This window comes from Nanorana parkeri, unplaced genomic scaffold (genome assembly GCF_000935625.1).
Source record: "Nanorana parkeri isolate BGI_ZX_2015 unplaced genomic scaffold, ASM93562v1 scaffold1393, whole genome shotgun sequence".
Lineage (NCBI taxonomy): Eukaryota > Metazoa > Chordata > Amphibia > Anura > Dicroglossidae > Nanorana > Nanorana parkeri.
Window position 1 is genome coordinate 155244 of NW_017307661.1, and position 17103 is coordinate 172346.

Consider the following 17103-nt stretch of genomic DNA (forward strand, 5'->3'; position numbering starts at 1 on the left):
GGGCGTCTGTACTGATGGGATGATTTGTGCTGCGGGCGATTAGTACTTGCTGGAGTGGGTATTTTTTGGTTTTATTCTGTACATTGGCCTGTGTCTTACTTACTCCTGATCCCTGAACTGTGTTATGCTTTCCTGGCTCCTGCACTCTATGCATTACACACTACTGATCCTAGCCTTTTTGTCTTTTTGTCTTTATGCACTTTTGATCTCTGCACTCCTGCAATATTTAGTCCTACCACTGCACTCTGGGCAATACACACTACTGGCCCTTGTACACTGTGTGATACTCGCTACTAACTACTGCACTCTTTATGTTACACACTCCTGGCCTCTGTTCTGTGCCACACACTCCTGACCCCTGCACTATGTTATGCGCTCCTGATTCATTCATTCTGTGTGATATGCATTTCTGACCGCTTGCACTCTGTGCATTATATACTCCTGATGTCTGCCATCTGCACAAAATAAGATCCTGACCCCTGCACTCTGTGTATTATGTACTCTTGGGCTCCACATTTTTTGCATTGCATTCTTATGATCCCTGCATTCTGTGCGTTATATATACTCCTGAGCCCTGCACTCTTTTCAACATCCACTCATGACCCCTGTACTTCATGCAACACCCGCTCTTGATCAGAGTACTCCTGTACTCTCTGCATTATACACTCCTAAACTCTGAACTCTGAGTACATTATATACAGTACTCCTGAAGTTCATCATTAAGGTGAGCTGTGTGCAGAAAATTATATATAAAAAACAGGTTGTATTTTTTTTTTTTAATGATTATGCTAAAGTTTGTAAGTGTCTGTTAGAGTCTCACTTGTGGCACTATAATTAAAGCATATTTTGTCGGTAAAAGGTCTGTGGCATGTGTGTGCCATGCACACAGTGAATAGACTCAGGCTCCCCAATGTTAGTGTAATTTGGCCACACCCACCATTTGGTGCTGCAAGACACCTCATACTTCTCTGGGTGCCCACAGATGCCCCAGGTCTGTCACAATTCTAGTAATGTCCCTGCGCTGTACACATCTGCATCTGTATACAGCATTTTTCAAGCCCATATAAACAAGGCTTTTGTTAGCATCTAGACATTTTAATTGTACCTAATAAGTACCCTGAAAAATTTACCTTTTGTCTTTAATTCCTCCTAAAAATAGCAGTGCTATTTCTGCAGTTGTATAATTTTAAGTGTGTGATCATCTAAGGTCTCTTAGTGTCAATCTCACAAGATTTGGTGATATCACTGTGCTCCTTGCTGTATTGAAATATGTACCTGAGGACCTGCAGTGCAAGTATCTCCCTGTTTCTGTTTCATTAATTCTTTGGATCTGTTTCCTCCACCTCTCCTGATGTTTAAATATTTCCCACCAGTCATCAGACCAGCAGTCATCAGAGATGAGGAAGTAAAGTTCTGTCTCTACTAAGATGGCTGCCACCACACAGAGACAAAATGCAGAACAAGGTATGGTAGATTATATCAACCAAACATTTTATGGGGCTTTCCAGGTGCTGTTCAATGTACAACCTCATAATTGCAGTTCATAAAAATCACATTTGCATAACATTAAAAACATAACATCATAAAATCAATTTGTTATTCCATGTCCACAACATCAATCAATATATGTTCCAACATCTTATTACATAATTACACCAAACAACTTCCTTGAATGTTATACGTTGTGGTTGCTTATGTGGACTATGGTGGTTTGGCTAATACAGTAATACCTTGGTTTAAGAGCATAATTCGTTCCGGAAGCATGCTTGTAATCCAAAGCGCTTGTATATCAAAGCGAATTTCCCCATAGGAAATAATGGAAATTCAGATGATTCGTTCCACAACCCAAAAATATTCATATGAAAATGATTACAATACTGTACTGTAATATAATACTGTATAAAATATAAAGAAAAATAAACCAATTACCGGTACCTTCGTGGCTGGTGTGAGGGGGACAAGAGAGAGAGGAGGATTATTGTGTAGGACGACTTTCACTATCACTAACGGAATCACTGCTATCTCTTGACTCAATGGAATCTTTTTCATTTCATGAAACCTTAACAAGGAATCTATCCAATGTGACATTGCATTGTCCGTAAACAGACTCATCACTTGCACTGCTACAGCCTTATTCGGGTGGCGCTTTTCTACAAAATGTTGCTCTTATTGCAAGACATTTGCTTGTATATCAAGGCAACATTTTTCAGAAATGTTTGCTTGTTTTGCAAAACGCTCTCAAACCAAGTTACTTGTAAACCAAGGTATTACTGTATACTGTTTTATCCTCGGGATGTGGTGCTAAAGTTTTGCCTCTTTAACCCAATAACACACAAGGTATGGTAGGTTACTAATTTTAGAGTTTGCATGTTTGCCCTCTGCTTGTATGGGTTTTTGGGTTTTCTCTGGCTACTACACTATCCTCCCACACAAAGAGTGTTAACTAGCTACTCTCTTAATTGGCCCAATATGTGTGTGTGTGTGTGTGTGTGTGTGTGTGTGTGTGTGTGTGTGTGTGTGTGTGTGTGTGTGTGTGATACATACACACACGGACCAATTTAGATTCAGATGTGTGTGTGTGTGTGTGTGTGTGTGTGTGTGATACATACACACACGGACCAATTTAGATTCAGTAGCCAATTTAGTAGCCAATTAACCTTTGAACATGTCATTGGAGTGTCAAAGGAAACTGGAGTACCCTGAAGAAAACCAACGCAAGAGATAGGACCATAGATTGAAAGCTCCTTGAGGGCACTGATGTGAATGTACAAGATATAAAGAGCTATGTGAATTGTTGGTACTATATAAAGGTGTAAAATAAATAAATAGATAATGAGGTGTTTGGGGCACCACTTCCACAGTTTAATTCCTCTTTAAAAGGCACATAAAAAAGGTAATCACTATAATAATAATTGGTCACCATTGTCACCGAAAAAGAAAGTGAGAGGAAATCCAGAATTTTAGCATTTTCCCCAGAAGTGGGTAAAGTGAAATCTTTTGATGGGGAAACCTGTTCTGGGGAGTTCCCCTCACTTTTCATGTAACTTCCTGTAGTGTCTCTGGGACACTAGTGAATTTAAAACTTCCCCAATGGCACACAGACAGCAAGAAAATTACAAGGCAGGGGTTTTACCTTTTCTCTATTCTATCCAAAGTAAAAAAAAGGTTTTGGCTATAAATACACTTTAAGTATATATTAAGCCACAACGATTTTCCTTAGTTTTGAATACAATAGAGAGTAGTTAACACTTTACAAACACAGAATGGCCATTATCAGCTTGGCATACCTTAGCCAGATTTGGCTGGACCTTATTTTGTTTGGTGTTGTTAAATTCTGCGGCTGAAACTGGGGCAAGTATGTTGTATGGTACGTAACCAGTCTGTCCAAATCGATTCTGCACTTTCCACCATTTTTTTGAGTCATCAAGAACCTTTAATAAATGAAAATAAATATGTTTGAAAAAGTTAGATGTATTTAACAGTCAGTAGAATTATCTTGCTTTGGCCCACTAAACTTATGGCACAGAGAGGATCCCAGCACAGAATTAAGAGAGTGTGCAGAATAGGAGGTTATCAGTGATGGGGCTTAGGTTAGGTGTAAGGTTAGAGAAGGTTTTAGCTAGTAATTAGCAAAATGATCCTTTTGGACCTTTGGAGGACTGCTAGACAGCCTACTGTTACCCAAATGACATGGAAAGCTCCGCATAGAAATGGAGTACTTTTGCTAATACAATTGAAACACAGATCCTTTAAATGACAAGTTTGGAGGGTTGTCTTAAAGTTGTAGGTGCTGTTATAGAACAAACACAGTTTTCAGGGACAACAGATGGCAGCTTACTCTGGTGGCCCATATTTGGCATATTTTCTCTTTACAATTATCTTTGCTTACGGAGAGCAGCAGCACCCCACACTACTTTTATATGACCGGCATTAATGTCAGACAAAAAGGTATTTTTCTTGTCATTTGACCAGAGACATTCATGTTTGCATGAAGTGCTAGCAGGCAGGACTCGACTGGCCAATGGGCATACCGCGCACTTACCCGGTGGGCTGTGCCAGGCCAAAAGCAATCAGCCTAATTGTGTTCAGCTCAGCCCGGTCTGCTATGCCCGATGGCCTGCTCTGTGCTCGTTGTTCGCTGGAGCTCTCAGAGCGACAGAGCAGACACAGTGGAGCCGCACGCACCACCCCATCACCACTGGACATCAGACTGTGACGGACTCCAGTACTCAGGATGAGTATGTCCGCCGCTGTATTCTTCCTTGCTCAGGAGATATTGCAACCTGCTGTTCTGTAGCTCCCAGTTTCCCCAGTCACTAGTCGAGACTCGGGTGTAGGGTGAAACAAACTCTGATTAAGAAACTGTGCAACCTTTTATACAGCAAGTAATGAGATCAGATTATAATCCCATCACATCCACCCTGCCTTCCCCAGGCATTCTGTCTTCACAACACCACAGGGTTTCCCCTGCTAACAAGCTCCAGACAGCAATAGCAGGAGCCTAGCTAGAATGTCATTATCCTGGGCTCCTTCAGAGTACAATGGGAGATAACGAGGGATGGTGCTGACAGTCTTTTCATACACAAGTTACACATCATAACATGAGCCACCCCACCACATTCAGCTGTGACTGCACAGGTGGTCAACTCAGGCCAAGGAATTGCAGATGTGCATGGCCCCTGCTGTGTGCAGTGCTACCACCATTTTGGCATGTGGGACCCAATTGAGAAGCTAATAAAAAAGGTCTTGCTGGACTCCTTACCAGACACGCTGACCCGCAAAATGCAGGTGGGTGCTAGCAGTGACTACGGATGGCGCCGTGAAATACATGCAAGTTTCAAAGGTTGTCACCAGCATACCAGAAGCTTTTTGTGCAATCAGCAAAAGTCCATTTGTTGACAAAAGATTCCCACTCTAGTGCAATTGGGTGGCAATCTTGTGTCAAGAAATGGACTTTTGCTGATTGCACAAAAAGATTATGGTGTGCTGGTGACAGCCTTTGAAACTTCCACTTGAGAAACTAACTGCTCCATACTACTTCTAAGCCCTGCACTTCTGCCTTCAGGCCTTCTTAACATTTTGAGAACATTTGCAGGAATATCCAAAATTGTATTGGTTACTATGGGGAAATGGGATTGCGGGCAATGTGTGGTGATGTTGTGAGGTGCTTTTGATGCACACAATTCTTTTTGAAGTGTTTATTTTTTTTAGTTTTAGGGAGAGTTGTGAGGGTTAAGAAACCTGTCAGGTTTCTACAGCTCGGTCAGTGTGCTGGGAGCATGCAGTGAGCACACATCCAGCACAGAATAGAGGATGGACTTTAGTCAACCTTCATGCCACCGCGTATACGTGTGAACTGGTTGGAAAGAAAGGCAGCTCATGAATGGATAATCAGCAACAAGTGACTGCTCATCTTAAATCATCCCTAAAGTAAAAGAAATACAATAAAAATAAGGAAGATACCACAAATAAAAGAAAGAAAAAAAAAAGCAGCCAAGAGATTACCTGCCCAAGAACCAACAATCAGTCACTTGCTTGCTGGCCGAGTGTATCCCACCACTGTCATAAACAGGATTCTTGCCACAGGTCTTTTAAAAGTTACTTAACAACAGGAGTTGGGGATGGACTCAGAGCAGAGGGTCTGGTATCCTGTTTTCTTAGTTGGACATCATAGTGTACTTATGTCTTACTTAGTTGCTGCTTAGACCACTAGGGCATTCAAAAACAGTCCAATAGAGGGGACGGGCAACACAGGATAACAGCATCTAACAGGGGCAAGGAGAACAACCCCAACAGGAAACCAGAACTAGAAACAGAGGACTGGAACGGAGGCGAGACCAAGGATTACAGGGCCACCTAAAAGAACCTTCCACCCAAAACTGGCATCCGCAATAGAAGTGTGAACAAGGTGGTAGTATTACAGATCTGGAAGATAGAAGCTTGGCGTTGTAAAACCCAAGAAGCACTTCTAGTGGAGAGTGCCTTGACTGCAATGGAGCTTTCTCTCTCAGGGCATAGGCCAGTGATATGGTCTGATGAATCCACCTAGCAATGGTGGAAGCTGGTAGTTCCATATAGGGACCCTAAGGGATAACAAACAGGTAGTCAGACTTCCAAATAGCAGAAGTTCCAGAAAGTAAAACTCTGATCGATCGAACTACATCCAAACAATGGAAGAAAATTTATTTAGGATGTTTTGGAACTGAACACAAGAATGGTAACAAAATATCCTTGTAAGGGGGTAGGCCGAGACCACCTTAGCAAGAAGGGAGCCCTTAGGTCTCAGAACAACTTTATCCTTAAAGATAACCAGAAAGGGTTCCTTTTTATTTCTATGCCACTAACTCAGAAACACACCAAGTAGAAGTGATGGCTGCAAGAAAGGCCACCTTGGGCAAAGGCAGAGATATGTCTCTAATTGGTTCAAACAGCAGCTTCTGAAGGGCCAAGAGAACGAGACTGACCGAGTCTTTCCCTGAATCGGTCACTTGGGGGTGACGATGTGAGCTACCCCCCGAACATAGGCCTTCACCAATGAGCGAGAGGCAAGCAGGCTCAGGAAGAGGATCACCAAGGCAGATATCTGCCCCTTGATAGTACTTGAGGATAAATGCTGGTCCAGACCAGACTGGACAAAGGATAAATGAATTCCATGCAGTACTTCCTAAAATGGAACTACCATGCTTTATACCACTTAAAGTTTGCCTTCCATGTGTGATGATAGACCCTGTGGGAGGCTGACTTTCTAGGCTTAAGGATGTAGAGATAGCAGTGTCCAAGTGATCCCTAAAACCAATTACTCTAAAGTGGGGGAAGGGGGGATACTTGCAACAGAAAATCTGGACTGCCCGGAAGAGCCCATGGAGAGTCTGCCAGGAGTAGGAGACCATTATTCCTCATCTTTAAGGACTTGTTAATGACTGGAAGGGTACCAAGTGACTGGAGTAACGCTACGGTAGTACCAATATTCAAAAAAGGTTCAAGATGCCAGACCAGTCTAACATCAATAGTATGCAAACTGCTGTTTATATATTGGAAGAATTTTTGGGGGTTCTTTTTACTAACTATGGCGATGTGTTTTTTGTAATCTATTTTAGCTGCCCGGATTTCGTGTTTACATTTCTCATTACATTCCTTGTAGTTCTGGATTGCCAATGCTGTCCCCTCCATTTTATATTTTATAAATGCCAGCTTCTTTTCTTTGATGTGTTGTTTTACTGTTTTGTTTAACCATGTAGACTTAGCTCTTGATCTTTTGTGTTTGTTACCCGATGGTATGCACTTGGTAATAGCGTTATGCAATGTATTCTTAAAACAATCCAACTTCTCATCAGAGTTCCGTGTTTTAAATAATTTGTCCCATTTATTGTCATACACCAGATGACGCAGCTTATCGAAGTTTGCCTCTCTGAAATTTAGCGTTCTTGTCAGACCAACACACTTCTATTTGCTGTACCCAACATTAAAAATAATTACCCTGTGATCACTTTTACCCAAAGTATGCCTAATTTCTGTTTCCTCCACTTGGTCTGCATTATTGGAGATGAATAAATCTACTATAACATTCTTCCTGGTTGGGCCCTCAACCATTTGATCCATGAAATTGTCCGGCAACAGGTCTAGAAAACGGCCCTGCCTTTATAGAATGAGATGCTCCGTTCGACCAATCAATGTCCGGGTAATTGAATTCACCCATTATAATAACATTTCCCTGCTTCCCAGCCAATTATATTTGAGAATGTAGTCGAGTCTCCTCCTCTTCCCCTATATGCGTGGGTTTATAACACACACACAAAATAGGTTTACCACTAGATTTGGTCTTTTCTAGTTCTGGCCACGACTCCACACTATCACTGCTATCTGCCGTGATGTCATCTCGTCTATGTACAGTTAGGTTGTTTTTCACATACATGCATACCCCTCCCCCCTTCTACCAACCCTGTCCCTCCTGAACAGGTTGTACCCTTGTACATTAGCTGCCCAGTCATGTGCGCTGTCTAGCATAGTTTCTGTTATTCCCACTATATCGAAGTACTCTTCAAGTAGCATAATTTCAAGCTCCTCCAATTTGTTCGCTAGACTTTTAGCATTCGTATACATGCATTCCAGTTTAGTGCTAGTAATACAAGATTTGTTATTGCTCATACCTGGTTCACAATTATTTACCTTATCTGACCTTATTTTAGTAGGAAAATTACTAATTTGTACATTACTAAATAGTTTGACTGGAGTGAGCCTGCTGTTCCCCTTTTATAACTACGCATTGGTACATTTGTTCTATACTACTTGACAAATCATACAATAAGACTTTTAATTTAAATGTTATGGTATGATTTAACAAGTAGTTCAGAACAAATGTACCACTACTTGTGGGGCAGGAGGAGGCGTGGCGGTCCATTGAAGTGAATGGCACCGTAGCCACGCCCTCTGGCCGCAATGCGATCGGCCACACGGGAATGCAAGACACATCAATGCCTGCGGTCTGGTCCGAACAAAATAGTGCTTGCAGCATTCACTTCTATGGACTGCCACGCCCACTCCTGCCCCACAACATAGTGAGCCGGCCGCAATGCAGTGCCTTCTGGCCAGAATCAGTCCGGAATGCACCGTGTCTGGTGTGAACGGGGCCTTATTGTGTTGCATAGTCCTGAGTTTATTGCATTAGTGCATTGACCTGTATATACAGTATATCTATAAGACAATGAATACAAGGCAAATCCCAGAGGGTGCACAACCCAAGTGACCACTCCCTTTTCCCTGTCGCCCTGGGACTCCACTCAGCGGCGTCCGGGAGGACACTGGGGGTGCAAACCAGATACTTCCAGTGGGGTATTGCTATGTGGCAGATCTCGGAAGGTGAAAGACCAGTCAGGTAAGGTCATCGGAAGTATGTCCAGAAATCTACGGACATCTGCAATCTGTGAAGATTTCTAGTTCAAACATTTGACCATTTCTCTGAATCTGGAGATGGAATGAGAAGCCCCACTGGTAAGTAGCCCCCACTGATAGGATCTTTTCCAGCAATGGTTTGATTATAGATCTCATCTACAGAGTTTGGTGGGAGAGGTCCGGCAAAATTGCAATCTTGGCTCCATCAAAAAGCATGGGACCCTTTTCCCAAGCCTGCTTCATGATTGTATTTTTGACTGTAAAATAATGCACTCTATAGAGCACATCTCTAGGTCAAGCATTTTCCACCAATGGGGTCAACTGAGACTTGTGGACTCTGTCAATCATAATTTCAGTAGTGGCAGCTTGGTCCAAAAGAAGATTGAAGTTCCCCATCACAGTAGCATGCAAGTCTGAGTCTCCAGTTGCCTCTGGAATGCCTCTCAGTTTCACATTATTGTGCCTACTGTGGTTTTCCAGGTCCTTTTGATGCAGAAAGAGTAGGGAGAGATCTCTATCCCTCTGTCCCATTTGAGCTTCCAGCCGCTGGATACGACCCTCCAGCTCCTCCCTATGTGTTTCAATGGTAGACACTCTGCTGTCAAGATGAGAAACAGTCTGTTTTATTTCAGCCAGTTCTGACTTAAGAGCTGTTTCGATGTGGACCACAAAGGCCTCAAAGAAAGAGGGGTATGGTAGCTTCTGAGTAAGTTGCACCCACCTGTATCTGTCCCACCAAGAGCAAGGGATCATCCGAGGGAGAAAGCTATGTGATCTGAGCAGGAGGAGAAGCAGCATCGTCTGGATCCCAGGTCTGGGAGTTGGCTGGATGTCGAAACTGGAGAGGGTGAGACTCGTTCTGTCCATGCTGTGGATTGGGATCACACGGGGCGGGAGCCCGAGCCTGTTGGCGCCATGTCTCGAAAAGAGTCCAGGTGGTAAGTCTGTGTTTTTGCAGCAAAAAAGTCCCGTAGTTCTGAGCCCGGGATCCCCTGAGATCCCCTGCTGGGCAGATCTGCCCTTGGCATAAGTAAAATAGCTGAAGTGTGTTTGCAGAGAGGTGAGATAACCACAGCTGGCACAGAGATTCCTTCACACGCGTCCTTCTGCCGCCATGACCAGACCACGCCCCTAAGAAGTACTTTTTTTGATAAACTCTCTTTATTACAAATGAAACTTTAGACATATCCATATAATCCAACAACCGCATACATTAATATTCAACATTTCATAAGGATTGTCTAACCATAAAAACCGTTCCCTGTCCATACTTTACCCTATAGTCTTTTCATCAAATTTACATAGTAAAACATAGTAGTTGAGGTTGAATAAAGACACAGGTCCATCAAGTTCAACCTTTGTGTGTCAATGTGCCTGATTTATTAACCCCAACACATGTAAGCTCACCGGAGATATCTGTATATTCTAACAATTTTTTAGCTATCTGCCATATCTTCCTTGCCAACCCAAGAATCAGAATTGATACTCTTGGTAGCAGTTTGGAGGGCAGTTCCAGATAAATCAGTAGTTGAGGAATCTTAGTGACAAATGCTAAATGGGCATCCACTGTCGATGGAAGCTCGGGTGGTACCAGTGCTTAAGATGTTGGAGCTGGACATCTGTATAATAAAGGTAAAGATCTGGTAGTGCCATGCCCGCCTCATCCGTAGGCCTCTGTAGAGTAGCTAACTTCAACTTCTTTCTGGTATTATGCCAAACAAAGGACGCAAACAATGAGTCCATCTCTTAAAATAAAGACCTAGGGCCAACAACCAGCATGTGAGATAATGTGTATAAACATTTGGGCAGTATGATCATTTTAATAAGATTTATCTTGCCAGGTACCGACAAAGGGAGCTTCGCCCATATAGATAATTTATTCTTAACAAAACTTAACAATGAGGGGACATTGATGGAATATGCCTGAGAAGGATCCCTAGTCATATATAGCCATAAATATTTAAAGGAGGACACCCATTAAATCGGTATTTCTGGATATACATCAACTGCCAATGAGGAGCACAGTGCCATAGTGTAACGTTTCCACCTCATAGCAGGGGTCCCGGCCATCACGAGCGGCAATGTCGGAGCTCGAGTGACGTCACGAACGGCGACGTCATCCGAGCTCCTCCCCCTTTTACTATTTAGGGCGGCAGATTAAATTACCTGGCGTTCGTGCTTGGAGCCTGACGCCAGGTATACACCCTCCAGTAGACCTATATTGGGCCGGACGAGAGCCCCTACCTTCACCCACTATTGGGCCGGACGTGAGCCCCTACCTTCACCCACTATTGGGCCGGATAGTGCCCCAGCTCGACTCCCCACCATTTTGGCCGGACAGAGCCCCAACTCAGCTCCCCTCGTTTGGGCCGGACAGAGCCCCTCCTCCTCGGCTGTTGCAGCCAGTCCACGGCTCTGCTTCCGTCTGACCCTCCTGTGAGAGTTTGCTGTCGTTTACCAGAAGCAGAGTGAAGACCCGCACTTCCCGTTCCAGGCCACCGGGTGGCAGCAACACACCTCTGATCTGCTCACCGCAAGTATCATACCATTATATACAGCTTAATACTGTGAACTGCCATTATATAAAGCTTATTGCTGTGAACTGCCATTATATTTATACTGTGAACTGCCATTATATACAGCATAATATAATAAGTGCCAATTACCCTTAGGTGTACGTTTAATAAACTGTGAAAGAGTGTGATAAGCAGTGAGAAGGCTTTTCTCACCTTAGCAAAGTGAAAAGTCTAGAAAATGCTGTTTAATAACCCAAGATAAGTCAGGTAGGAACAGCAATATCTCACCTCTTCTCATCCTGGTGATAAAATCACTCTCCCTCAGAAACATTCCCCAAATTGCTTTCTCAACTGATCACTGAGATAACTTATCTCAGCCTTTCACAGCTGTTACGTGATATAAGTTTTCTTTTCGCAGGTTATTAAACAGCCTCTGTGCAGCTGAGAAAAACAAAGAGATCTGCTGAGTAAAGTTAACTCGTGATAAAGCTAGTTTTATCACAGTTTATTAAACGTACACCTTAGTGTGAACTGTCATATAAATCCGGTTTTCCAGTTGCTCCCATACTTGACTGTATAAAGCCTATACCAATAAAAAACCTCCTCCATTACAAAACCTCTGAAGCTGTGATTCAACCCAACCCTTAAAATACAACCACCCCATTACACATAGCTACTAATTTCTGCCAGTTCATTTTAAAGTCTGAGTAACTTCCAAATACCTCAATCATTTGGATTCCCTTAGGTACTGAAATGCGTATATTATACAGGTATAAAACAATTAACCAAGCCAGCCAGAACAAGCTCCTGGGGGATTCTTTTCCACATTTTCACAGCTCTAACTGTGAAGAATCCTTCAAGAAACTTCTTCAAGAAAAATACAGCAAGTCCAGTTGCCTTGACTTATTTTTTACAGATAAGCTCACTATAGGGACCATTTATGTATTTATACATAGTGATCATGTTGCCACTTAATCGCCTCTTCTCCAGAGAGAACAAATTCAGGTCAGTTAATCTTTCCTCATAGCTGAGCTCCTCCATGCCTCTTATGAGTTTAGTTGCCCTTCTCTGCACTTTCTCCATTTCCATAACATCCTTTTTGTGAACTGGTGCCCAAAACTGAACTGCATATTCTAGATGAGGTCTTACAAAATGCTTTGTACAGGGGCAGGATTATGTCTCTTGCTTTAGAAACTGCTGCTTGACATTGCATTCTATGATTGAGTCTATGGTCTACCAGGACACCCAGATCTTTCTCCATCATTGACTCCCACAAATATACTCCCCCTAGAGACAGCTGGGGAAACTTTAGATCTGATAGATCAATATCTATGTCCTCCGATGAAAAAACAAGTGCAGATGAATATAAGGAGCTATACAATGCCCCAAATTGGCCAAGACTATCCTCTGCTTTAGTTAGTGTCTCTCCCCTGGAATCAGACATTTTTGTGATGTAACCATGTGTCTGTTGATCACCCATCTCAAAATATTTTTGCTGTACAAAAAATAAACGTTTCTTGACATTTTTAAGCATTCAACTCTCCAATGTTTTAACCAGCCATTCCCTATGATTTACCATTGGGGGGCTAGCAATAAAAGCTGTTTCTGCTCTGGAGCACTCATAGACCAATTTGTCACCTAGCTGTCTGGAAAAACATTTGATATAAGAAATAGTTGATTGTAAGGCCCCTCTAAGGTATGCTTTTAGTGAGTCCCAGAACATTGCCCCAGCTTCAAGACCAGAGTGTGCATCCAAAAACACTAGCTACCTAAAAATGTCTTTAATCTATTTGCATATATTTTAGATAGGAACTTAATATCATTATTGATTAATGAAATCGGTCTATAATTAAAGACCTCGCCTGAATCTTTGTTAGGCTTTGGGATAACGCTTATGAAAGCTCTATTCAAGTCCAGGTCCAGGGTGGCTCCTGAGCATAGGGAGTTGAAGAAAACTTCCATATGTGGGGCCAGAATCTCTACATGTTTTTTATAATAGGATACAGGTATACCATCTGGGCCTGGAGCTGACTCCACTTTCGCCGTTTTGATTACAGCTTTAATTTCTGACAAGGAAATGGGGGATTCTAAGATTTGCTTATGCTCAGTTAAGAGAACCGGGATGGGGAAACTGTTAAAGAACTTAGCCATCCAGTCTGCAGGGGTCCGCGTTTGAGCTTCGTATAAAGAGGCATAGCATTTATAAAACTCCTGAAGGGCTTTTCTTGGGTTCTGGGTATAATTGCCAGGATCTCAGGACTCCGAGTCAATGCTGCTAAATCAGTGGCACTCAATATTAATCTTCATCCGGAGTTGTGGGAAGCTCTTAAGTGCTCATTCCCATTTCAATGGCGAGTAGACTATCTTCAATACCTTGGTGTTAAGCTCACCCCGCTATATGGGCAACTTTACACAGCTAACTACCCTTCATTATACAAAGCCCTTAGGGAAGATATGAGGAGATGGTCCACTTACAATTTATCTTGGCTGGGGCACATTCATTCAATTAAAATGACCTTAGCTCCTAAAATTTTATATTACTTCAGGACCCTCCCGATTCCGATCCAACGGACAGATGTTAACAAAATGCAGTTGTGTATTGGCAAATTTATTTGGGGCAATAAAAAACCCAGAATCTCTAGTACTATTCTTTTTAAAACTAGAAAACAGGGGGGACTAGCGGTTCCAAACTTGCTTTATTATTACAGAGCGGCACAGTTGTCACAGCTGCTCTCTATAAACTCTGCGACCGTTCTCCCTGATTGGGTAAATTTAGAGATTAGTTTGCTTAGGGGTACCTCTGTTGAGGCATTGAAATGGATGACTACTAGGCGGAGACTGAAGAATATCTTACCTACTTTGTTACATTACTTGGCCTTATGGGATAGGTTTCGGGCTAAAGAAGGGATCCTCTTCTCTCATACCCCCCTTGCACCACTGTTCAACAATGTATGCTTCCCACCGGGATTACAGACAAATGGTAACTTGTTCCAGCTAGGTTGCCAATTATGTTCCCCGGGAAGAGCCCTTTAAGCTTTAGAGGATGTAATCAGCAAGGTACTATGATCCACATCTGGTGGCAGTGCCCAAAAATGCTCCGCTTTTGGAATACGTTTTTTGCCCTGTTTTCTGAGATCCTCCGGTTTCATATCCCGAGAGATCCGCAATACTTACTCTTGAACAAACCGGTCCCAGGTATTTCAAGAGCACAGGGCAAACTCTTGTTCTTTTTTTCTTTAGCAGCAAAGATCTCAATTGCTCGGTCCTGGAAATCAGAAAGGGTACCATTCTCTATGGTTCTATCCAAACTAAATTGGATTATGATCCATGAGAAGCTTTATAGTATATTGCAAGATAGATGCACCAGCTTTGAAGAAGTTTGGAAACCATGGCTGATGCATCAAGGGATTTCAAATTTGTCGGGCATTGTGCCCAATTCCCCGGGTTAGTGAAGCCTTTAGATATCAGGAATTTATGAGTCTGAAATTTTTTTTATTTTTTTTTCTCTTTTTGCCTTACTCTCTCTTTTTTTCTTTTGTTCTCCCCTTTTTTATTATACTTTTTCTTCCTTTTTGTAATTAAATACTGTTTCCATTTAATTTTCCCCCTGGTGGGAGTTGTGAACTACCCATCCAGAGGAATTGACATGCATAGATTAAGGGATATATAGTGGCATTCACAATGGCATGAGAGAATATTCGAATGTATATTTTTATCCCCTAATAAAAGGTTGGAGTACCTAGGGTATAAGAATAAGTATCAAGGGCTTTTTGAAATGTTTGAATTCTATAGAGAAGTCAGGGCAGGGGAAGAAGCAATGTATCTCATGCTTTGTTGCTGTCGAAAGATTATCGATTGCTAGATAATGCCTATTATGATATATATGTTGTAGAATTTTTTTGACCTTATTTCTGTGTGCGATTAAAAGTTTATAAGCATGGAAACCAATAAAAAACGTTGAAATCCCCAAAACACTAGCAATTGATCAGGAATACGGTCATATGCGCCAATAAGGTTCAGTCAAAATGGATGAATTTCATGTTCTCCAGCGACCCCAAAGTACTGTTTGCATCTACGTTCCTGGACGTACTTATATCAGGAGGGAGATACTCTTTCAGACATATACCCAGGGATGCAGCTTACTTAGGTGGCCACTTTGTCATCCTCAAATGTTAAAGACTGGTCCAAGGATTTCCCGACTCCAAATCTGGTGGAGCACATTGTGGAGGGATACAATAAGATACGCAAACTGGTCACTAATGAGACATGGAGGGAGACCCAGTTTAAAATTATCCATCGAGCCTATGTGGCATACTTTCTCCCAGCCGGAACAACAACGCATAATTTCACATCACTGTGTCCAAAATGTGGACTTCCAAGTCCCTCACTGGCCCACTGTTTTTGGACGTGCCCCTCAATGGCGCAGTTCTGGACTAGGGTTACTGCATATATTACAACAGTCTTGAAGTGGACCCCGGAAGTGAACCCACTGCTATACTTGTTTAGCGCCTCCGAATATTCAGCTGTAGAACCTCACTGTTCCACTCACAAAGGACGGGACTGGTTGCACATTTGTCTGTTGGTTGCCCGGAGGAGTATAACGAGGGGTTGGAATACCTCCTCCACCCCGCCAATCACCAGTGTCATTACGGAGCTGAAGGTTTTGTTTAATCGGGAAAAGCTAGACACTGAAATGCACGTTGAAGCACTTACACAAAAAATTTTCAAGCGATGGAAATATTTCTTAGAAGCAACGTATGATGGCACAGAGATAGCATCAATAATGCAACCCTTTAAATACTCCACATGGTATCTCAAGGCGAAATTGACAAAAGACTTAGGGGTCCTGGAGGTGCCCTAACACGCACTGGTGCTATAGATAGTTGCGATTGTAACTAAGCGGAAATGTTCCTAGGAAAAAGAATCTAAGTAGTACTAAAGTAACGTATAGAATAGCTAAAGTATTATGGCAACCAGCTTGGGAATGTTGGGATTGATTGGTTGTTAACGTTGGAATATTCTGGTTCAAATGTTGAGATCGCAGTATGTGGTCTCTGAACTGTGCTGTGAACTGTATACTTTTGCATAAAAGGTCAGAACCCTCAGGGGGATGACCAAAAAAACCAGAATAAAATTTGTTTAAAAAAAAAATGGATGAATTTTCTACCTTGGACTAACACCATGGGGTTGATTTACTAACCTTATAAACACACCACGAACATGTATACACCTCTGTAGTGTGTTCCCTCCCGACATGATCTATGGGTCGAATCTAAACACCTTTGTAGTGTGTACACACCCAGCAGGTGTGTTGTGCAAAGCCCTGCATGAATTGCAAGGTGATGTTGTGTAAATTAGCTCTATGTTGTGTTGCTTGCGTTGATGAATGCAGGAATGTGAATGCCTGAGCTAACCATTTTTGTCTAAACTGTGGAGCAGCATTATATATGCATCATGTGCATGATTTTTCCATATATGGCATTAGTGGAAATATGCTTTTAGATACTTTTTGGTTGATAAATATGTTTTGCTGTGTGAAAATCACACGCACCTGGTGCGTGCGTGTGTTTAGGTTAGTAAATCACCCCCCATATCTCTCTATATTAATACTAAATTTAACTGGGGGGTGACCTGATATTCCCCATGTAAAAAATTCTATGGTAGAGAGCCTAGAAAGCACCCTATCATTCATAAACAC

General features: G+C 42.3%; 1 protein-coding gene across 1 annotated transcript in view; it reads right to left on the bottom strand.

Annotated features, from left to right (window-relative positions):
- The window catches only part of LOC108798064 (epidermal growth factor receptor kinase substrate 8-like protein 1), a 305359-nt gene that overhangs the window by 24252 nt on the left and 264004 nt on the right, over nucleotides 1-17103 (bottom strand). The window contains exons 18-20 of the mRNA XM_018569773.1: nucleotides 11265-11413; nucleotides 9199-9928; nucleotides 3288-3431 (exon numbers count right to left, since the gene is read on the bottom strand). Coding sequence (XP_018425275.1) covers nucleotides 3288-3431; nucleotides 9199-9928; nucleotides 11265-11413 — 1023 coding nt within the window. The remainder of the gene's footprint in view (nucleotides 1-3287; nucleotides 3432-9198; nucleotides 9929-11264; nucleotides 11414-17103) is intronic.